The 24,094-nt window shown below is 46.7% G+C and overlaps 1 protein-coding gene across 3 annotated transcripts in view; it reads left to right on the top strand.

Moving 5' to 3' along the window:
- The window catches only part of ABLIM3 (actin binding LIM protein family member 3), a 170,843-nt gene extending 147,039 nt beyond the window's left edge, over positions 1 to 23,804 (top strand). For 2 of the 3 annotated variants that reach the window (XM_066613414.1, XM_066613415.1), the window contains 7 exons: positions 4,719 to 4,853; positions 5,846 to 5,910; positions 6,221 to 6,368; positions 11,537 to 11,566; positions 12,017 to 12,075; positions 13,524 to 13,584; positions 15,746 to 16,099. In XM_066613414.1, coding sequence (XP_066469511.1) covers positions 4,719 to 4,853; positions 5,846 to 5,910; positions 6,221 to 6,368; positions 11,537 to 11,566; positions 12,017 to 12,075; positions 13,524 to 13,584; positions 15,746 to 15,873 — 626 coding nt within the window. In that variant the 3' untranslated portion in view covers positions 15,874 to 16,099. Of the gene's footprint in view, positions 1 to 4,718; positions 4,854 to 5,845; positions 5,911 to 6,220; positions 6,369 to 11,536; positions 11,567 to 12,016; positions 12,076 to 13,523; positions 13,585 to 15,745; positions 16,100 to 19,626; positions 19,708 to 21,412 lie in introns of those variants that run through there. The other variant, XM_066613416.1, reaches the window with a different exon arrangement.
- Positions 23,805 to 24,094: the final 290 nt, after the last annotated feature.

Genomic DNA, 24,094 nt, shown 5'->3' with positions numbered 1-24,094 from the left:
GCAGCTCCCACAGCATTCCTATAATGAGTAAAGGGCATTCCTAGCTCCTGAGGAAGGAACTCTGGATTGTAAAAATCTGTAGAATAGGGAATGTTTTACTAGCACCACTCCCAAGTAGCATCAGTATAGCCCAGGGGTTCCCAAACTTCAGCCTGATGCCCTGGGGTGTCACAAAACACTTCCCCAGGGCATTGCAGGCCGTCAGCCAACTGGCAGCAGGACCCATGACGGAACGTCAAACAGCAGTAGGAGGTTCAGCTGGGTGGGCAGACTCCAGAGAGCAGTTTTTGTGCTCTTGAAAAGCCCACCCACCTGCCCTGGTCCTCTTACCACTGAATACAGCTGCACAGGACTTAGAGGATGAGACACTGCAAAAATGGCACAACTGGAGGCAGGATGCAGTGCACTCACTTGTAGGACAGGAACTACAGAAGTACTTCCTTTGTAGTCCTCTGGAGGCGTCGTTCTGAGGTCAAAGGAAATGGAGGAGTGCCCTCTCCTGGGCAGGTCCTAGCTGTGAGGCTGAGGGGCTAGTTCTGTGCTCACGAGTCTGCTTATATTTTCTTTTAAAAGTGGCATTGCTTTTCCTTTAACGTGGTAACCAAGTGTCTCTTTCCTTCCTCCTTCCCTTTTTTGCTGTCTACCTAATCACCCTGCCCTGCTGACTGTCTGCACCCCACTGCATTGTAAGTAGCTCCCTTGGCCTCTCTTCTTCATAGCAGTGTCACCAGGCATGACTCTGGGAGTCCTTCTGATTCCTGCCATCCTGTCCTGCTCCCAGCAAGTTTTGAAATCCACTTTGACACCTCAAGTGGTCAGAGTAGCTTAAGGCTTTTGTCATTCTGTTGGGTGCATGCCTATTTGCTTGCCCTCTTCCTGAAAAGATCTTCAGAGAAAGCCACTTTGTGTTTTAGTTACAGTTTTTAAACCAGAATTTATGCTTATTCATTAGATCCCAAAGTGGCACATCTGGACAGAAAGGATGTCATTTTTATGTCTGTTGATTTGTATCTGTGTTGTCTGAATTTTGGTGAAACCGCCCTGGAAAATGTTTCACATTGAAGGGCATGGCATGAATGTGTAAAATAAGTAAGGCCCAAATCCTAACCAACTTTTCAGCACTGGCATAGCAGTGCCAATGGGACATGTGCTGCATCCTGCAGTTGGGTGGCACTCATGGATGCTTCCTCAAAGTAAAGGAGTGTTTATTCCCTTACCTTGGAGCTGCATTGCCCTTATGTCAGTGCTGGAAAGAGGGTTAGGATTGCACCCTAAATCAAGTAATGCAGGTTATTTATCCTTTAGTGTTTTATACATCCTGACTTACACACACAACCTTGAGTTTTGCCCATTGTTTTAATGAATGTTTATGGGCACATACCCAGAACAAAATAATGTACGAGTTGACCCATTACATAAGCTGAGCACACATTTGAGAGCATATGAACCAGGGATGAGGGTTGTTCCAGGTTAATTAATTTTTGATTAAAATGTGAGGTCTAAGGGTGCATCCTGAGGCGCTCTTGGGCCGGCACAAGTCTCTTGCGCCGGCCTAGGAGGGTCACAAATGTGCCATAAAGCACATTTGCGCCTCCTCGGGAGTAAGCTGTGTTGGCACATGGAGGTGGCCCATCACACGGAGGCTGAATTCAGCCTCTGTGGCAGCTTACTCTATGAACCTTGGCCCAGCAGGGCCGACACAAGTTTTTAAACCCTTCAAAACTGTTTAACCAGAGATGATAGTAGAATGAGCAGGTTCATCTCAGCCAATGATACTTTTCCCGTTCTATTGCCAACTTTTTCCTCAAAAGTGCCTACTGTCTGTATCCATCCTCAGATGCAGCTCTCCAAGGAACAAAATTTGGACATAAGGGAGGATTTGAGGCTTATATTTAAGTTGCTAAGCAGAGGCTAATAATATGACCATGGCTAGACTATGTAACACACTCTTAGCCCAGACTTCTTGCCAAGCTAGGCCCACACTGGATATTTTCCCCATTACCCTGTATTTACTGTAGCTGCTCTGTAACACTGAGTTGTTGGGGCCTTATGCTGCTACATGGCTTGGGTGACAACCGCTGTTGCACCCGTCAGATGCACCCCTCACCTCTGCTATCATTTAGGGAGTGGCACTCCCTCTGCTCTGCTTGCCTGACCTCTTCTTCTCTTACCCCATTGTTCTTTATTCCTTCCCCTGTCTCCCTACCTCTGGCTAGCTGCCATTGCTGTATGGTCCGAGTAGAATCCTCCATCTATGCTTTGCCTTCCTTTTAACATAAAGAATGAACAGCAACTGACATGGGGCTGTGCTGTTTCCAGCTTGGAAACTGTTCCAAGAGCAATTCCAAGGCCTGGCTGAGAACAGTTTTGGGTAAAATTATAGTACAAGCAAAAGGTGGGATGCTGTCAGTTCGCTACTTGTCAGTTTGTCCGGTAGCTGGGGATAAGAATAGGCCCTCAGTTTGGCTGTACTTGTTGTAAGAGGCGACTAAACAGCCACCAGGTAGATGGGACTCATTAGCCAGGGAAGGCAGCTCATCTGAGAGAAGGAAAACTCTGATCCCAAACCTCCACTGCCTTGTGGAGTAGATCCAGTTATGGAAAAGGCTTCAGGAGTCAACCTCGAGGCAAAATCTGGAGCCGGAGTCCCTGAGGCAGTTCATGGCTGAACACAGTCACGTTCTGGCAACTCCTGTGATGCCATTGGAACCAACTGTATTGGCTTCTGCCTTTCCATTGGACCATTCCAGCGATGTGGAGAGGGGGGATTTGCTGCATGGGAAGCAGTCTATGCTCCATATCTACTTTACGCAGGCTTTGTGCACTGGAGAGGACACTCTGTTCCAGAACCACCATTCAGAGCGCGATACCATGGTCTTCCAAGACTGAAGTATGCCAACCAAAAAAAAAAAAAGTTTGCCTGGGGCGACCGCCAGTCATTACTAACAAGTGGCAAATGGCACCTCTACAGTGTTGTGATCGGAGCCTCACCTTATGGAAAGGCTTCCCATTATCATGATACACGTTTGCCTTTATGATAAATACTGTTTGCTGAAAGAATCTGTTTCTGCTTTTCAATCTGGAATTGAGATTCAAATTAGACATGACAGCAGGAGTCCCATTTTGTTTCAACCTAAGTCTCCCCCCCAGTCATGTGTAGTACAGAAGAGGGGGAGCAATTTTTGTGCAAAAGGAGCACAAAACCTAGAGGGTGCAAAACCTTAATGGGTGCAAATCTACAACTTAACTTTTTACCCCTTTCTCTCAATGTCACCCCCCTCCTCCCCCCAATCTGGGCTCCAGCACCAGAAATGAGCCCAGCAGAAGAAATACTGCTAAGGGAAGGGAAAGACAATGATGAGGTAACTAGCAGGTACAAGGGGACTTGCCTCCGTTTCATGTCCCTTTTGCACAAAAAATTGAACCTTCTCACAGGAAATTGTTGAACTATTAAAAAAAATGTGTTTAGATTCAGTTCAGGTTCATCAGTACAGTATTTTTATTTTTTAATTCTCTAGTTGAAATTCAGGTCTACTTTAAAAGTGTTTCAGTAGCCAATGCAGACACTGCATTTTTGAACCATTTTTTGATATACCGTATTTATCGGCGTATAACACGCACTTTTTCCCCCTGAAAATAGGGGGCAAATGATGTATGCGTGTTATACGCCGATGTCCAGGGAACGGAATCCTCTTTAAGGGATCCCGTTCCCAATAGTGCCTAGCGGCGGCGCAGCGTCGTGACGTGATGTCAGCGCTGCGCCCGCCGCATATTATCACAGCCGCTGGCAGCTGATGAATATGGTAAGTGGAGACCCTTTCTTTGGGGAGGGGAGGGGGAGGGATTGAGGTGAGGTGGCATAAGTAATGCTTTGGATGGTGAAGAAGATGAGCTGATTTATGAAGATAGTAGCAGTGAAAGCAGCAGTGTTCATTGCGATTTTGAAGATAGCAGTGAAGATGAAGAGTTTCTTGGTTTCCCAGATAGTGATTTCTGAGTAAACTTTTGTAAAAACAAAATATCCAAGTTTCTTTTGTTAAAACAGTTGCTTTTACTGTCCTTTTACATTATTTACCTTATATGTGGTAATAATATTAATAAAAAAAAGTTCTGAGCTACCCTTATTTTTTTCCTGAAATTTCCCTCTTAAAATGAAGATGCGTGTTATACACCTGTGCGTGTTATACGCCGATAAATACGGTATTTAATGCAGAATATCAAACTCTCTTGATTGCAAAGCAGTCCTATAAAATGAATACTATGCTAATGATTTCACTTTTGAAAAAAGATATTATACATGTTTAAAGGGTTTTGCAAACAAAATACAAATAACAGGACAAAATTTAGCAAAATAAAACATGACATTGAAAACAGAGTTTCTGATTACGGAACCGGTTTTTTTAGCTAGTTGCCACTTTTTGTGTTCAGGGATTTGGTTCAGGTTCCAGTTCAAAGCAAATAAGACTGCAATCTCATTGGACATAGTGGGACTTACTTTGGAGTAAACATGTCTAGGGTTGCACTGTAAGAGACTTTAGGTTTGGGTTCAGTGAAAAGCTATCTTCAATCTGTTTTCAGGTTTGGTTCAAGTTTTGATCTTCTGGCATTGTGTTTTTTCTGTGATTGGGGCTGACCCAGAGCTCAGATAATGGTTCTACCTCCACATGTAGTTTGAGCCAGACTTTCTGAGTCAATTTCTTTATCTGTTGTTCTTACAGATACCCAATCTGCAGCCACAAAAAGCAAAACCAGTGAGGATATTGCCCAAACTTCCAAATACAGCCCGGCCTATTCTCCCGACCCATATTACCACTCGGAAACTGAGTACTGGACTTTTCAAGGGTCACCCAAAGGTAATATTCTCCATTTCAGGACACAAAAGACCCCCACAGTTTAAGACAGGGGTGCCCAAACCCCAGTCCTGGGGCCACTTGCAGCCCTCAAGGGCTCCCAATGTGGCCCTCAGGGAGCCCCCAGTCTCCAATGAGCCTCTGATCCTCCGGAGATGTGCTGGAGCCCACACTGGCCCGACGCAACTACTCTCAGCATGAGAGTGACTGTTTGACCTCTTGCATGAGCTGTGGGATGAGGGCTCCCTCCACTGCTTGCTGTTTCACATCTGTGATGCAGTAGCGGCAGCAAAGGAAAGGCCAGTCTTGCTTTGTGCAAGGCCTTTTATAGGCCTTGAGCTATTGCAAGACCTTCATTCATTCATATAAGTTCATCTTTAATATACATTTATGGAAACGTATATAAATTTATTCAAATTTTAAATATACATTAATTCTTTTTTTCCCCGGCCCCCGACCCAGTGTCAGAGAGATGATGTGGCCCTCCTGCCAAAAACTTTGGACACCCCTGGTTTAAGATATAGCCACGATCCACAACAGTTTGGGGATGTCAGGCATTGGAGGCAATTGGGGAGGAGTGTGACTCAGGCAAACATCTGCAAAGAAAGACTGGACTCCTCTAAGACCTCCTCTTAAGAATTGTCTATAAGAGGGTATTCAGCAGGTTCAGTTTGCCATGCGGAGGAGGGAAAAGCCATGTCCAGTGAAATTCCCTCTTCTCCACAGGTACTATATTATTCTTGCAGCTAGTCCTCTTAGGTTTCTGACTTCCCAGTAGTGATTCAGTTCCAAAAGTGTTTCTGTCACTTACAGGATTTAAAAGAATAAGCTTCTGCCTGTCTGAAGCCCTGAGCCAAAAGGGATTTTGTAAACTCTTTATACTGCAAAAAACCTATGTCCAGCTTAAGCCCCAGATCAAATCCTTTCAGATTTGTGGCTGTTGTCTTCAACATGACACTGTGCAACAGACCATCTCTGTTCCTATTTCTTTGTAGCACCACGAGTTCGGAGATTCTCATCAGGAGGAGAAGAGGATGGTTTTGATCGAGGGCTGCATAGAGTGAGTGCCCATCTTCCTTCCCCCACCTTGGTGCATTTGGTACTGAACTTGGAAATTTGGTTTCAGCTCAGCTTCCCCATGTACTCTCCAAATGCTGTTCTCCCCCTTGAGCTGGCATGCCCCCAGGTCCTTACTGTGCCAGCTCCTGCTACTGAATTTGAATGGGGACCATACAGGAGAGTTTCTTCTGCTGAGATTGTGACTGTTTTCTGTATCTCCAGATATTTCCTTCCATTGTATCTTCTCTGGGAAAAGAAGGGCCCACATATGTCACTGTATTCTTTCTTTCAAATTTTTTTGTCACCACTAGATCCAGACAGGCATCGGCAGGTTGATACTGAAGGAAGAAATGAAGGCCCGATCCCATTCCTATGCTGACCCTTGGACACCGCCCCGCAGTTCCACTGGCAGTAGAGAAGCTCTTCACACAGCTGGCTACGAGAGCTCCTTAAATGGCTGTGAGCAACCATAAACATTTCATACAGCCCCTGCCTGCTTCTAAGCAAGGTTGACTTTTCATGGGCCATCAATTACTACTGCATGAGAGATACTGTTCCATCTGGGTATCACAGGGCAGAATAAACCTGAAACCATGTCCACAGAAACCAGATGTTGAGCACTAGAAAGGGCAAGTCCTTAATTTCTACCAATGTTGCTAAGATCTATTGAGTTCTAGCCCCGGGGGAATGGAATTGAACTTGGCCAATTTTCCTATGAACACACTGGTTTTAGTTAATAATAATAATAATAATAATAATAATAATAATAATAATAATAATAAAACTTTATTTTTATCCCACCCTTCTCCCTAACGGGACCCAGGGCGGCTAACAACATATTAAAAAAAACAGATTTTAAAAACATTAATACATAGCAGATAAAAACATTTAAAAACACACTACAGAGGCCATAAAAACAGTAGTCAGATTAAAAGACAGAGTAAAAGAGCAGATCACTGAGGAATCAAGCCTGTAAAACTAAAAGATGTATAAAAAAGTTAAGAAGGCCAGAAATCAGAAGGCTTGTTTAAACAACAGTGTTTTCAGGCCTTGCCGAAAACTCTCAAGAGAGGGAGCCATTCTCAAGTCAAGGGGAAGGGAGTTCCATAATGTTGGTGCCACTACCGAGAAGGCCCTATTTCTTGCAGCCCCCCCGCCCCCCCGGACCTCCTTGGGTGGCGGCACTTGTAAAAAGGCCTTCTCTGCTGACCTGAGAGGGCGAGCCGGATTGTACAGGAGTAGGCGGTCTCTAAGATATCCTGGCCCAGAGCAGTATAGGGCTTTAAAGGTCAAAACCAGCACCTTGAATTGGGCCCGGAAACGAATGGGCAGCCAATGTAGTCCCCAGAGAAGCGGGCTGACAGAGTCAATCCGCCTGGCTCCGGTGACCACACGGGCCGCTGCATTCTGTACTAACTGTAGTTTCCGAACCGTCTTCAGGGGCAGCCCCACATAGAGCGCGTTACAGTATTCTAACCTCGATGTCACCGTGGCATGGATCACCGTGGCCAGGTCTGCACAATCCAAGTACAGTCGCAGCTGGTGCACCAGCCGAAGCTGAGCAAAGGCCCCCCTATCCACAGCCGCCACCTGGGAATCCAGGAGCAGCTGCGAGTCCAGGAGGACCCCCAAGCTGCGAACCTGCTCCTTCAGAGGGAGTGCAACCCCATTCAGAGCAAGTCGATAATCCAGCACCTGCATCGAGGATTTCTGAACCAGGAGAGCCTCTGTCTTATCCGGATTTAATTTCAGCTTGTTAGCCCCCATCCAGATCCTCACTGCTTCCAGACAGCGCTCCAGGCCCTCAACCGCCACCCTGGAGTCTGGAGGAAAGGAGAGATAGAGCTGGGTGTCATCAGCATATTGATGACACCTCACTCCAAACCCCCGGATGACCTCTCCCAGCGGTTTCATGTAGATATTAAATAGCATGCGGGACAGAATTGAACCCTGCGGCACCCCGCACCTCAAGGGCCAGGGTGTCGAACAGGCATCTCCCAGCACCACCATCTGGGACCGACCCTCCAAGTAGGAGCGGAACCACCGCAAAACAGTGCCTCCAACTCCCAACTCGGCCAATCGGCCCAGAAGGATACCATGGTCGATGGTATCGAAAGCCGCCGAGAGGTCCAGCAGGACCAACAGGAATGCACTCCCCCTGTCCAGTCCCTGGCGTAGGTCATCCACCAAGGCGACCAAGGCAGTTTCCATCCCAAAGCCCGGTCTGAAACCAGATTGAAAAGGATCCAGATAATCCGCTTCATCCAAGACCCTCTAGAGTTGGGCCGCCACCATCCGCTCAATTACCTTGCCCAGAAACGGGATGTTAGAGACTGGCCGATAGTTATTCAACACAGTGGAATCCAGGGAGGGCTTCTTCAGGAGGGGGCGAACCACCGCCCGCTTCAAAGTGAGCAGCAACGTCCCCTCCATCAAAGAAGAGTTGACCACCCTCCCCGTCCACTCAGCCAGTCCCCCCCGGGCCGCTCTAATCAGCCAAGCTGGGCAAGGGTCAAACAGGCAGGCAGACGGCCTCACACTCCAAAGGAGTCTGTCCACATCCTCAGGCTGCACAAGCTGAAAAGAATCCCACAATACTGGACAAGCAGTTGCCAAGGGGACATCATCAGACATTGTCAATGTGGCATCCAAGTCGCGACGAATACGATCGATTTTATCTGCAAAGTGTTGGGCAAACACGTCACAGCGGCTGACCGTGTATTCCTCCTGGACTACCGAAGGGGCCTGATGAAGGAGGCCCCGCACCACACGGAATAGCTCTGCTGGACGGCTATCAGCAGACGCAATGGTAGCAGAGAAGAACGATCTCTTCGCTGCTACCACCACCACGGAGTAGGCTCTATAATGAGCTCTACTCCGTGTCCGATTGGATTCATCATGAGTTTTCTGCCACCGTCGCTCTAGACGCCTGTCCTGCCGCTTCATCATTTGCAGCTCCTCAGTAAACCAAGGAGCCGCTCCGAGTCTGCGGCATGGCAGAGGTCGCTCCGGAGCAATCTCATCCACAGCCCTGGATATTTCCCCATTCCAGAGGTCGACCAGGGACACAGATGAGGCGCCAGTCTTGGCAGTGGGAAAATCCCCCAGGGCCCTCAGGAAGCCTTCAGGATCCATTAGCCTCCGGGGGCGAACCATAGAAAACGGTCCCCCGCCTCTGCGGAGGTAGGAAGTCGCAATAAGCCTAAACCCTACCAGGAAGTGATCTGTCCATGACAACGGAGTGATGTTGATCTCCTCTACCTCCAGATCATTGCCCCCATGCCCAGCTGTAAACACCAGGTCCAACACATGTCCTGCTGTATGTGTCGGGGCCCAGATCTTCTGGGACAGGCCCATGGTTGTCATGGCAGCCATGAAATCCTGAGCTGCACCTGACGCAGGGGCCTCGGCATGCACATTGAAGTCCCCCAGCACTAACAGGCGGGGTGCCTTCAATGCCACCCCCGAGATCACCCCAGTCAGCTCAGGCAGGGAGACTGTTGGGCAGCAGGGCGGGCGGTACACCAACAGAATCCCAATCTTGTCCGGCCCTCTCAACACAACATGCAAGCACTCGAACCCAGGAGACTGCTGGACAAGGCACCTGGTAAGGGAGATGGACTCACAATAGACCATTGCAACTCCCCCTCCCCGTCCCTGCAATCTTGGCTGCTGCAACACCTGGAAACCTGGCGGACACAGTTCAGAGAGACTAACGCTTCCCTCCCCGTCCAACCAGGTCTCTGTAATGCATACCAGGTCGGCTTTCTCATCCAGGATCACATCCTGGATGATACAGGTCTTGTTATTCACCGACCTGGCATTCAAAAGCAGCAGCTTCAGATCCAGGGACTCACCGCCAGGACCACCAAGTACCCGAGAATTGGGGGAAGGACCAGAAGGGGAGATAATCTGCCTATGATGAACTCTCCTTCTCCTGTAACGGCCTGTCCGACCCCCACCACCATATCTCCCCTGGCCCATCACACTCTTGATAGTAGCACCCTTCCCTTCCCCTGAGCTCCCTCCTGAGAGAACAGACATGTGGCGAGGCCCACCTTCTGAGCCTGGCCTGCAGGCAGATCCTCGGCTGTTAAAATAATCCTCGGCTGTTTTAGTTGCCACCAAGCTTTTTTTTTTTATTACAACAGTCATGTTTTTCTTTATTGCATCCTGCCCTATGACACAGGAGCTGAGATCAAATCACAGATCAACCCATCCACATGCTTGTTGATACTCTCTCCCAAGGAACCATAAAGGGATGATGCAGAACCCCCACATGAGTTTCCTTCAACAAGGAAGTGGCTCTGTGTATTTCAGAGCTACCTCCTACAAAACTAGATTTGATTACATGCCTATCTATCTCTTACACAGTGCTTTCATGATCATTCCCAAACCATGCTTTGTCTTTTACAGGGCAGGGATGAAATAAGCTGGGGCATTCAGTAATGTTTGAGAGGGTCCATTTGGCTGAGGGATACCAGGAGATGTGTGCGTGGACAGATTCTTTGTCATCTACCACTATTGTGTGCTCCGGCATAAACTGCCACGGAGTGGGGGAGGGGGAGAGGCTGGTTGCCACCAAGGAGCTACAGGAATGCTCAAGGTGCTGCCATCTAGTGCTTGTGCTCATAGATCTGTGTATGGCAGTAAAATCATGCACACAAGAACTATACATTCCTAGATACCTAAGTTTGTTCAGCTGCCTGCATAAGCCACTTTGCGTGCATGTGTGTGCACCTGTGTTTGCATTCCAGGCTTAGCACGCACACCTTCTCACACACGTACGCACTCACGCTATAGCATTCCCTGGGGTACCCTACTGGCCTGAGCCTGAAGGAGTCTTTCATTAATCTTTGATGGACTGCCACGGTATTCCACCTTCATTTTTTCTCCTCATGCAGAGGGAGTGTGGGGGAGAACTGCAGATGTGCTCCTGCATTTACCACAGTCAGCCACTAGATGGGACCATCAGCAGATGGAGCAGCTACTCTGTTGGATTTTATTCTTAGTCTGAGTGATGAAAGGCTGGGGACCAAACTTGATGTGACACATGATTGCCTAGGTCTTTCCGCTATTTTCTTTCTCAAAGAAGCCTTAGGAGGCTACAGGTTTGAGCGAGACAGCTTGGTGACACTGTCCCTGCTCTGCTCTGGCTATTTTTCTGTTCAAACCTGCCCCCACCTTTAGTGACTTTTCTCCCAACAGGAGAAAACGTAACATTTAAGGTACATTGTATCAGGAGGATTTTAAGTGGAAAAACAATCAAAGAGTAAAGGGCTAAACAGCCCCTTCTCTCTACCTCCCACCCCCCCAAGCACAGCCATTATTTATTTCTCCACAGTCACGTACTCCGATATATGGCCATATAGAGAAAAGTCAACATGAACCAAGATATACATGGAGACAGTTAGCATTTCCATGATTACAATAGCACTCTAATCTAATTTACTACGGCTGTCTCCATGTGCCTTTTGTTCATAGGTGAGGTTTGTGTGCCTACACGCACAATTGTGTGGGCATTGCATGTGTGAGCCAGCCGTAAGGGTCTGCCAAGGCCCACTCTTCTGTAAAAGCAGCATGTCTTAAGCACCTGACTGATTTCTTGCCTATATCTTTCCATACAGCTCCCCGATCACATTACCTGGCTGACAGCGGTACGTTTAGTTCCTGCCTTTTTTGCTTTGTGATCTTCCATGTATTTTAAACAAGAGGCCCTGGAGTTAAATAGATGTTTGGCAGCCTCCACAAAACTGTGGGTGGTAGGAGGAGAAGGTAGGATCCCAGTTTCTATTTGGTACTGCATCCTCGTTTTTAGTTTGCTAATGAGGGGCTATAGGGCCCTATTTCAGAGATGATGGTGTTTCTCTGTTGACATAAGGCTTGTGCTGTATCTATATTGATCAGGGGGAAGCACTGAATAGCAGGGACAGTGCCACCATTGGGCAAGGTGAGATGGCCTGCCTGAGCCAGCGGATATTGGGGTAATGTTAGAGAACTGTCCATTAGTTTTAGATTTTTCTCACTTGAGCATCTCCTAGGCAGTGTTTCTTATGCCAGTCTCCTCTAACTTCCAGTTAATAAGCTTTGTTCTTTTTTCTTCTCAGATCCCCTTATTTCAAAATCGGCCTCACTTCCGGCATACAGAAGGAATGGGCTGCACAGAGTAAGATTCTCAGCCACTGACTGGTGATATTTTTGACTATTCCTTCTCAGGTAGCTTTGGTTGGGGACATGCACACATCCTTTTGGGTGACATTGGGGAAGGGAGTCCAAGGAAGTGCCATCATTAGTAGAGCTGAAATTTATCTAAGTCTAAGCTCAGGTTTCTTCCATTCACTGATCAGAACTGGGGAGCATTTCTTCCTGGTAAAATGCATTCTCATCATGCCAAGAGGGCGCAAGGCTTGGAGGCAGTTGCTAAGAAGCAGCTGAAGAGGTTCCCAAGAAAATGTGAGCAGATTAGATTCCCAGTGGGAGCCAGGGAGCCAGAAAACCACAAAGGCTCTTGAAAATGCAGGGAGTGGTCAGCCCCTCCTCTCCTTCCTGAATCATTTCCAGGCTTCAAGTTCAACCAAAGCAGAAGAGTCTGCTCTTCTCTAGAATGTTCCTGGTCTTTTATAAGACCAGAAAAGCCATTTCATAGTCCAAGCTCAGGGCTAAGAACCCCAGTGCACAATTCTGGAGAGCCAGTGTGATCATCCTTGGTCTAACTCAGTGATTCCCAAGCTTTTTTGACTGGTGGCTCCCTTGACCTACTGGGCCACTGGCAAAAGCTCCCCATTAGGGCTACAATCCTATATAGGCTGGCAGGTTTTTCATAAGGATTCATCAGCATAAGGATTCATTCATCATGTAAATCAGCCTGGCTGATTTACGCAGCTCCCTGGGAAGCCACGGCTCACATTTTGACTAACAGCCCAATACTAACAAAATCCCCGTCAATGCAGTAGCGCCAATAGAGTGTGCACTGTATCCTGCAGGATGAAGTCTGTAGGCCTCCTTGAGGAAAGGGAACATTTACTCCCTTATCCCAGGGCAAGCCTCAACTGCCCTAGTGGGTCTCCTCAAATCTGGGCCAGCTGTTTTGCTGCCACAAGACCAAACAGGATAAAGAACAGGGAAGGGAGAGGGAATGGTCCTGTGTTCTGCTATCATAAATGGCTGCAGAGCCCTAGTTAGGATTGGGGTGGCAGGTAGACTTCTTGGTCTCTAAGATATATATCTTGGCTACTCCCCACCACAGACTATTCCACTGACTTATTATGATAAATAATCATACTTTATCCAACCTTTCCTTCATGGAGGTCAGGATGAAGTACATGGTGCATCCTCTGTCTTCGCAGCAAACCTGTGAGGTAGTTTAGATGGAGAGAGAATGAGTGGCCAGACCCAGAGATATCCAGAAAGTTTTGTGAATAAGCAGGGATTTATACCCTGGCCTGAGTCCAATACTCTTAACTGCAGGGCATCTCCAGAAATTTTAATAACTCTCTCATGAACCAACTAGCTCCCAGGCACCCATTGATGGAAGCAGCTATAAACAAGGAGAGGAACTTTCAACAGACTTCCCTATATGGTGACCACTCTTTTCTCTCTCTATTTCCTCTGCAGCCTCCCAGCGCTGAACTCTTCCACTACGACAGTACAAATGCCGTCAACTGGGGGATGCGAGGTAAGTGGGAGAACCTGAGATTAGAAGTACCCCACAGTGTGAGGTCCTAGTGTCTATACTACTGTTCATGCTCAGGGGATTCTCATAGGTCTCCTGTAAGAGTTAATTCTTGCTAGAAATTATAGTCCAGTAGATCTAGGACATTAGATGATTTCTGGAAAGAGTTGTTGCAGGAGCATCAAAAGTCAGTAGTGTTCCCAGAGGGGGGGCAAAATGCTAAGTTTTTCAGACACCTGAACACCCTTGTAAAGCTGCCCCTCCCCCTTGCCTTCAGAGCCATTCACAGCAGCAAAAGCAAAGCAGAGGTGTCTCTTTCGCTTTACTTGCATAGATGCGAATGGTGGGGGGGGCATTTTACATGGCATTCAGGCAACTGAATAACTCTGTATTTTGCCTCCCCTCTTGGAATGCCACTGTCAAAAGTGGCAATAAAACATTGTAATTGGTTATTGCAAGCTAAATTCCAAGCCCCAGCAAAATCCAAGCCAGCACAACTACTGATGGTGCTTTCAACTTAGTAAGAAATACGTGCCAACAGGACTATGTGTTGCAAGTACAGAAAAGCCACAGAAATGGGCACAGAGTTCAACATCCCAAGAACCTCTATTTTATTATTTTTTAAGCAAAGGCAGGGTCTAGCCAGAATTAAGCCATCCCAAGGCTACAATCTTATACACGCCTGTTGTAAGTCCCATTGCATTCAGTGGGGTTTATTTCTGAGCTGACATGCATAGGATTGCATTGTTCAATCCCACTGATTTCAGGGACAGAGTTAAGCACTAGCTCAAATGTTTTCTATTGAAAGCAATGGGATTTAAAAGTCCTTAATTCTGACTGAATTCTGTTCAAAGTTTCTAATTCTCATGGCTGTGAAGATAGACTTGAAAACAGCCAGAGAACACCAGATAAATGCTCTGAAGCGAGAGAAAGGCTCAGTAGTATTGCCTTTGGTCAGAAGGTGGGGCTTCATACCTTTCTTATACTGCAATCCTGTGCATATCTACTCAGAAGTAAGTCCCATTGCATTAAGTCATTGGGGTTTACTTCCAGGAGGTAAGTGTGAATAGGCTTGCACCTTAATACCTCTCCCAGGGCAAATAGGTAGAATAAATTATGCCAACTAAAAAAATTCATGCAAATGTACTTATACAGGTTGCTAAATTTAGCTGTTCTTGAGATGGAACTATGAGTACAATTTTTGGAGTAGAATGTTAATTTTTTAATGGCAAACAGCCCTGGAATTCCAAAGCTTGAAAATTAACTGACAACTCCTAGAAAAGAAGACCGAAGTCTGACAGATCATCTAGAAATAAAGTGTTAGGTTGTCCCTCATTACAACCTAATGTAATGTAATGTTCCAAAACTGGGGTTCTGTTTTGGAACCCCTAGTGGACAAAAAAAAACCCGTGGATTAAAAAATAGTAGAAAAATAGATTTAAAGACCCACTTCCAGGTTTCTTGCCCCTCCATTGCTCCTAATGGTTGTACCTTGACATATGCAGGGGTTTGATTCTGGGATTCCCTGCTGATACCATAAAATGTGTTTATAAAAGCAGATTTAAAAGGTTAAAAAGTGTGTCCCTTTACAACTGTGGTTTAAAAAGCTGCTTTTCTTACTGTTGTAGAGAGGCAGTCAGCTATTAGAAATGCAAAGGAGCCCCTGCCTTTGCCTGGTTCAGCTGAAACCTGGAATGATCGCTTGCATGACTGTCTCTCTACAACAGTAAGAAAAGCTGTTTTTCAAACTGTGGTTTTAAAGGGATGAATTTTTCCCCCCCTTCTTCAGGGATCAGCACATTCTTTCTCATTTGCAGTGGCCATTTGTGTTGAGTCATATCTGTGTATAAAAAATCCATGTATAAGAAGGTTGGACCTGTATGTGGGATGTCTGTATATGTGGTACACAGGATTGCCAGATGCCCCTCATTTTAAAAAATGATTCTGCTTCATTCAGGAGCACTGTGGTCTCATAGGACATTCTAAATGCCCATTTTTGCATATGCCATGGCATCCAGTTGGTACTTTGTGTTTACGTAATAGCCTAAGCCTGCAAAAAGTGGCAAAAATCTTAGTATTTCAAAAAAAGAATTCAAGAGTGACCTCTCTCTCTCTCTCTCTCTCTCTCTCTCTCTCTCTCTCTCTCTCTTTTCATCCATTACAGAATACAAGGTAAATTTTTCCCTGGAACCCCATAGACTTCTAGCACCTTGGATAATTTCTTTGGAAAGTAGAAAGTTGCCATCTAAACTGGACTCAAATGCTGATTGCTCCCCCACAGAAGCCATTTGAACCATGGGAGAAAAGAAAGTCTCATCTTCCCTCCTCTGCTCCATATGGGGTTCAAGCACTCTTATTTGGATCAAGTCATTTCAGAGCCCCTAGCCCAGTGGTTCTCGAACTTTTCCCGCTCGCGCCTCCCCTGATCCTTGTAGCCATTGGCCACGGCTCCCCATTACAACACCTCACCTCAGTTACCCCCAAAATGGGGATGAAGGTGTTATAATTATACACTAGAAACAAGGCTGCCAGCACTCTGAGGCTGCAATCCTAACCACACTTACCTGAGAGTAAACCCCATTGAACAAAATGGGACTTACTTCTGAGTAGACCTGGTTAGGATTGTCCCCTGAGTTTGTTAGCAGCACACCTGGAGGGTTTTGGAAAGGGAGGGGGGAAGTGATGAATTTGCTGGGGAGGGGAAGACTTTGTTTTGTGTGTATCTGCTAATTGCAAACAGATGCAAACTGAGACCCAGAGACTGTTTGGCTGGAATCCTAACCCCACTTTCCTGGGTTTAAGTCCCACTGAACACAATAGGACTTATTCTGAGTAGACCTAGCTAGGCTTGTGCCTTTTCTCTTACAATAGCAGCCAACAGAGTACCCCCCCCCCCAAAAAAAAAGGAGGCAGGAGGGGAAAGGGATGGCTGAAAAGGAATGGGGATTTTTTATTTTTAATCAATTTTTGAAGACAAAGCCATCAAGAGTGGCTTTTTTTCTTTTTTGAAGGGGGAGGAAAAAGAGAAAGGTGAAGATCCTGGGTTAAGCTGACACAGACCCCAAGCCTATGTAGGTCTACTCAGAAGTAAGCCCCATTTGAGTCAATGGGGCTTACTCCCAGGAAAGTGTGGAAAGGATTGCAGCCACACAGAGTAAGATTACAACTCACCCCAAAGTAGGTGGGGGCTGCTCACACGCACACACACACCCAGCATGCAGGTGCCACCCCTGTTCCCCCCAGGCAAGACGGAGGGATGCAGGCTGGGGCATTTGGACACCCTCCCCTAGGAGCAGGCTGGCTCCTCCCTTCCCAAGCAGCCTTGACCAATCCCAGGATGCCCAGGGCGAGGGGCACACTGGGAAATGTAGTACTTGGGGAGAGGTTGCACATGGAGAGAGCTCCATGATGAGATGCGGCACCTCTGCCTGCCCAGCCAGCCTTCTCTCCCACCCACCCCCACCCCGCCATGTTTCACATGCCCTCCCAGCCTCACGCTGCCCCACCCACCTCATTCACAGCTGCAGAAAAGCAGCAAGTCAGCAGGCAGCACATGCAACAGAGCAGAGCAGACTCTGTCCCCGAGATGCCTGGCAACGCCCCTGGAGGCTAGCCATGCCTCACCAGGGAGGTGGGACGCACAGATTGAATACCTCAGCTCTAGCCTTTTCCTCAATACAGGCCTAAGAGCCCCTTCGTTCTTTACTTCTGAAGTTCTACAGCCAGGAGCCACATTTTATCATTTATACATTGCAGGAATCTTTGCGAAATTTTATGCATTGGGGGATGTAAACGGCAGTTGTAAAAGGTTGGATTTTGTGGGTGTTTTCGTTATTTATTTTTCACATTTTATACCACCTTTCCTCCATAGTGAAGGAGAAGAGGGATCCAGGGAAGGCAAACATTTGAGAAAGAGCTAAACAGTGAGAGAGATAAAGGGATGTGCAAAGCCATTTGCCACCATGTCCTGCCTATAACTGTTGTCATCATCTTTTGTGAGAAACTGCTGTGCCATAGACCTGGGTCTTCTGCCTCCTGCTCAGTACCAGTGGCAACTCTGAATGAAAATTAACTATCTCTAGAAGTGAAAAATGTGTGCTACCCATATTCCATGATCAAAATTCCTTCTCATATTCTTGAATTTCCCCGCTCTTTGCTATATGCAGCTGCTGGGTCCTTGGGCTTTCAAGCAATTTCTGACACAGATGTTGTTATAATCACAGATTGGTGGAAGCCAAAGGCCTGATTCCTCCTGTGCAGCTTCACCTGGAGTAATGTTACTAGACCAGTGTTTCTCAAACTGTGGGTTGGGACGCACTGGGTGGGTCGCGAGCCAATTTCAAGTGGGTTCCCATTCCAAATTTTATTTTTAATATATTAGACTTGATGCTACCATGGTATATGACTGCATTTGGGGAAATGTCACAGGTCTGTACTTTTAACAGGCTACTATATATGTGCTTTTAACAATGATAGTAAATGGTACTTACTCCTGGGTAAGTGTGGGTAGGATTGCAGCCTAAGATTGTTAAAAATTTTCCTGCTTGATTATGTCACTTCTGGTCATGACATCACTTCTGGTGGGTCCTGACAGATTCTCATGCTAAAACGTGGGTCCCAGTGCTAAACGCTTGAGAACCACTGTACTAGATGTTGCAAAATGTCCCTTTGTATCAAGTGAGTGCTGACTATAGATCAGGTTAATTCTTTACTCAGGGATAATGGAAGAAGTTCACTGAGAAAGGGTTTATAGATAATTTCTTATTTCATGAAGTGTTCCAGGAAATAGGAAAGAACCACTTCTGCATCCCTTGAAGAGGGAGCAGACAAGCATCTTTTGGCTGTGTGTATGTAACATGTTCCTCCCCACCTCATTCTGTCTTCCCACGAGGGCAACTCAATCAAAGGGGTTAGGGAAGGACATGTTTTGGATACCCTGGACTCTCCTCTCAGGGAAATAATGCACTCACTGCAAGAGGGTACTGCTTGAGAGGGGTTTATTTAGGTATTCACAGTCACAGAATGTTTCTTCGGATGCCTCTGTTACCTTTTGTACATGTTGTCTTCCTAGGCTTTCTTTGCATATCTTTTCAAATGGTGCTCCTCTACCGCAGCTGGTGTAAATTGGGCCTGGGGTTGGTGGTACCTACCTTGCTGTTCCTAGTTGGCCTTAGTGCTAGGCACTGGAGCCAAATAGGTCTGGGAGTACATCAGGACTTTGGTGACAAGGGTGCATCACAGCCTTGTAGTCTTAGCCCAGGGACAAGTCATATCCACGGAGCAGTTGCCTGATCCCTTTCCCGCTTGGTCCAACCCCTTCCTCCTTTCTGGGCCTCCTCTCCTCATGAGTCCTCCCTTGCTCCCCTCTTCTGAGGTACCTTTCCCCTTTTTCAGGCTTTCAAATCTCCCTTTGGTGTCCTTCCTTTTGTCTTGCACCTGGCTTATCCATTCTCCTTCTGCTGTCCCTCTCTGTCACCTTGCTTCTTCCTGCCCAGCTCATGCCCTTCATCCCCCCTCCTGCTCACCAACTTTTCTCTCCTTGTCCCACTCCTACCCTTAGTCTCCTGTCACATTCCTTCCCGCTCCTTTTTTTCCCCTCACCCTTCTCAGTCTCCCCCTCTGGCTCTTTCCACCTCCCCCACATTTGCCTGCATGTCCCAGCTCCACCCCCTTCCTCTATGAAGGCTGGCAGGGCTCCCCTGTCTCTGCCTTCATTTTCCAGCACCCAACAGTGGTGTCACTGCTGGGCAACTGGAGCAGAGAGGCTTGCTACTCTTCAGCATCTCGAGCCACAGTAGTGGAGAGCTCCACACACTACATCAGCTTGCATTGCAGTTTTGCCATGCAAACAGAAACTGTAACTGGCCACAGAGACCACACTGAACATGCTCATTGGGTGTCCCATATTCAGGTAAAGCACCAAGGCTCTTTTGTTTTGATGCCTGGTGGTTCTATTGGAATCTTGTACCCACCAGTTTCCTCTTTTCTTGCTCCAGGGTCAAAGACTTCTGACCCAAGAATCTTTTTTTCTCCCACCCCCTGTAGATATACCCCTATGAGCTGCTTCTGGTGACGACAAGGGGGAGAAATCGCTTGCCCAAAGATGTGGACAGGACTCGGCTAGAGGTGAGTCGAATTTCCCTGCAGGTACCTGGATCTGATCTGATCTGATCGATGAGGTGCCCCGGACTGTCAGTTACCTTTCTACCCCTTGTGTCCATCTTCCCACAGAACAGCCCCAAAAGACAGTTAAAGTGATGTTGATCCATGTGCAAACATTTTGTGACTGAAAATCATACTTAGCAGTGATGTAGCCTTTTAGAATGTTCAAATCACTTCATGTCAATTATCTCAACAGCCACGCATAGTCGCCTGGCATTCGTAGTCTCACTATAATGACAGTGGAACTGGGGCTGAGAGAAGGTAGCTCCCCCAAGCTCCCCTGAGGAATTCACAGAAGAGGCAAAATTTGAACCACAACATCCCTGTTTACTCTTCAGTCTCTTAGCCACTCTGCTACACTCACTCCAGTTTTATACCAGGTCGTTCCTGTGGGATGGGGTGAGAGGATTACTCCAGCCATTGGCTAAGGAGGGCAGCAGATGGTCAACTCAATCCTGAAATGCCTGGCACACGGGGCTGCAGTGGCACAAAAAATGGCTGTCACGGCATCCAGTGCGTCCCACACAGCCACCGCCACCTCCTCGGGAGAAGGGGACTTTTGTCTTCTTCCTCCAGTTAAAGCGAGTAGCCCTGCAATGGGGTTACTAGAGTCGACGATGACCCGAGGGTCAGCATAGAATTTAGAGCCGCTGTATCTGGTGGACAGCCCAACACTGAGGCTCAGGCTTCACTCCATTGATCCCTCCTGCCCCACTCTCTCCCCTGGCACGCCTCATCCCCACCCTCCCTCTGCCTCCCCCCCACCCCAGAACCCACTCCCACCTACCTCTCTACCGCCCAGTGCTGCGTGATCACTGAGCAGTGGAGCCTGGGGGGGTGCATCCGGCCTGTAGGCCTTATGTTTGACACCCCTGGTATAGAGCTTTCTGAGCGTGCAGATGTTTTGCATGTACTGTATAATCCTTCTGTAATCCTTGACACAACTCTGTAAGGTAAGTATCAGTATCCCCTCATGCTGCAGCTGGAGCTTAACATAGTGGTTTTTCTAAGGCTACCCAGTGAGTTCATGACAAAGACAAGAACTGAACCAGGGTCATGCTGATTGGCAGCTCAGTCTCCTAGACATTATGCTGCACCAGCTCTCATGTAACTATAAATATCGCTAAGTTCCCAATATTGGTATTATACAAATTGTAACAGTGCCCAAGCAACTGGATATCATAATAAGATATTTCATAGTTGCCATGTATGATAAATTGTCATTTGTAACCCTCACAAGTCCCCCTCTCTCCCCACTCACACACATGCAGGCTTCTGCATGTTTGCTCCTGCAACATTTTTTTGCTATGCTTAGAAAACTGAAGTCTCAATAGTAGAGCATGAGGATAGGACTGTGTAAGTAAGATGCACTCTCAAAGACTCAAAAGGCCCAGTCCTATCCAACTTGCCTGCACTGATGCAGCTGCAATCCAGCCCTGAAGTAAGAGAACAAACTTTCCTTTACCTTGAGGGGTCTTCCGTGACTGCCCCCTCCACAGCAGAATGCAGTGCACACCCCATTGGCATGGCTGCATCAGCGCTGGAGAGTTGGACAGGACTGGGTCCACCGTCATGCAGAATCTCAGTCATTTCAGATGTATGCATATCTGGTCTCGCTTGTGTATTAGGCATACCTGTGCAACTGTACACCTCTCTGTTCTCTCTCCAGCGCCACCTGTCACCAGAGGAATTTTACCAGGTGTTTGGCATGACCATTGCTGAGTTTGATCGCCTGGCCTTGTGGAAGAGGAATGAGCTGAAGAAGCAAGCACGGCTATTTTAAAAGCACTGCATTATAAATATATAGATAAATATATATGTAATATTATATATCTATATATATATATATATAGAAAGATCTCTATATTGAAATTCTGTATAACTCTTTTTGTTGTACAGTAGGAGCCACTGCTGCTCACTTTGGAAGCCTGTAGAGTGAACTGAAGTCTCACAGATATTTTTATGCTCTTGGTTTCTTTTATTCCATTTTTAAATGAAACTGTTATTTGGGGAACATTTTTGAGGGAGGGCAGAGGTGGCATCCAGTTTTTATACTGAACTGTCTTTTTCTTAAGTGAATGTCAGGAGGTCTTGGGCATTACAGTATCTCACCCATGAGTCTCTTAAACCCACGCCCAGCCCAGGACAGGCAAGAAGGCAAATGGTCTTGGGACACGTGCTTTGCAAGGCACTAACTTCCTTTCCATCTCTTGTCCTCTTACACCCAAAACTTTACTTAAGAACATAGGAGGAGCCCTGCTGGATCAGTCTGAGGGCTCACCTCGTCCAGCCTCTTGTTTCCATCATTGGCCAGCCAGGTGCCTTATGTTTCTTTGCTACTGAATTCCTGTTACTCTGCCTTACCCCTGCCCAGGGCTGTGTGCACACTATGCTGCTTCTGCACCAAGAAAGACTGTATTCTGTGACCTGTATGTATTATGTAAATTTAAACATGTTGGCATATAAGAAAAAGGGAAGAGTTCTGCTGGATCAGAGCAAAGTTCATCTAGCCCAACAACCTGCTTCCATCAGCAACTTTTGAAGCTAACTACCTGGGCATGAAGGCGATGGCCACCCCTGTGGGTTTTCCCCACTACCTGGTAATGAGTTAGACTGCCTTTGAACATGGGAGGTCAATCCTTTGCTAAACCTGCCCATCATGACCATAGACAGTATTTGTTTGTGTATTTTCATTGTGCTTCAAGTCCCTGTGCTATGCACTGACAATTAGAGATCTACCTTCTGATCTGTAAAATGTACTGAACCCCACTCTGGTTTTGGAAATTCAACCAGGAGTTTTATTTTATTAAATATAAGTAATGTGACACTTGATATGCTCAATTTAGCACTTGGTACCAAATTCTGCATGATTTCATATAGGCTCATGAAATGTACACAGCCCTAGTTATGTCTTAGGACCAGCCATGAATGTGCCCAGTTAAAAAGAGTCCGGTTCCATTCTTCCAGCTTCAGCCTCCCATCAGCTAAATAGTAGAAGGTCCAGAGACACTAGGCCCATGGGAGACCTTAATCTTACAAATCCAAGGTCAATGCAACCTTGATTGTACGTGCTAAAAATAGCCAGTCTTAGGGCTCAATCCTAAAGCAGCTGGATGATGTCGATGCAACTCTTCTGCTGGTGCTGACTGCTATAAAGCAGTCAGTGCCAGTTGTAAAAGGCACTCTGGCAGTGTACTCAGTAGTATGCTACCGGGATGCTGCCAGGAAGGCCAAAGCATTCCCACCTGTGCCAGTGGATCTGGAACCACCTGCCGTCAAAGGTAAGGTGACAGGGGAAATGGGAGGGCAGAATGGGGGCAGGGATCTAGATAGGGGGTGGGTTCTGTGGCAGCAAATCCTAACTCCCTTCCTGAATCCAATCCTGCAGCACTGGTCTATGCAGACCTGCATCGGTTTTTTAGCTAGTGCAGGTCCAAGCAGAACCCCCTGCACTGTGGAGACTCTCCCCCAGTTAAAGGAATGTTTGTTGTCCCTGCAGGATGCAGTGGTACCCATTTTGATGCGACTGCATCAGCAGGGAGAGAGAACAGGATTGGGCTCTTAGTGTTTCAAGCCCATTACCAAAGGAGACAGATATAGCTCTCTCTTCATGGTGTCTTTTAAATAAACATTGACTTTTATTTTAAGTTGAAGAGTTGACACTGCCTAGTTGGATGTATTTTAGGAGGCCTTGTATCCAAACCTTGAAAGTTTGTTTTGTGTTTCATTATACTTTGTCCTAATGAAACAGCACTTAATACCAGAGGAACCAAGCTCTGAGATTCCAGATGGAAACAGAAGTTGGTGGCTTGTAAGAAAAGGAGGTCAAACATCATATTCATCTTTCCTTTGTATTGTTTTATACTGGATGTTTCCTGCCTCTCCTGGTCATTAGTGTTGCCTCTGATCTCAGATCCAATCAGTAAGGTAGCCTTCCAAATGAAGAAATGTACATGCCATGTCTTTATCTCTGTGGGAATTTGTAGGCTTGGTTTGCTTTCTTAAAAAAGAAAAGAAAAACAAGAAAAAAATTTCTTACCTAATATGCTGTTTGAACAGAAGACTTGTGTGTGCCTCATATTTTTCTTCTCTTTGGAATGAATCTGCAGGATCATAGCCACAAAGCTCAAAACTATAATTCCCCACTAGGCAAGATGAAGGGCACTGTATGCATTGCCATTCTTGTTGGAGAGACTTACTGACAGCGCTATCCTATGCATTCCTGCTCAGAAGTAAGTCCCATTGAATTCAATGAAACTTGAGGCCCAATTCTATACTTACCTAGTGCTGGTGCTGAGCCCTAGCGCCAGCGCTGAGTGCCATAAACAAGCCGTAAAGCACGTTTATAGCA

The sequence above is a fragment of the Tiliqua scincoides genome, chromosome 2 (genome assembly GCF_035046505.1).
Source record: "Tiliqua scincoides isolate rTilSci1 chromosome 2, rTilSci1.hap2, whole genome shotgun sequence".
In the NCBI taxonomy this organism is placed as follows: domain Eukaryota; kingdom Metazoa; phylum Chordata; class Lepidosauria; order Squamata; family Scincidae; genus Tiliqua; species Tiliqua scincoides.
This window is presented reverse-complemented; position numbering and strand designations above follow the sequence as displayed.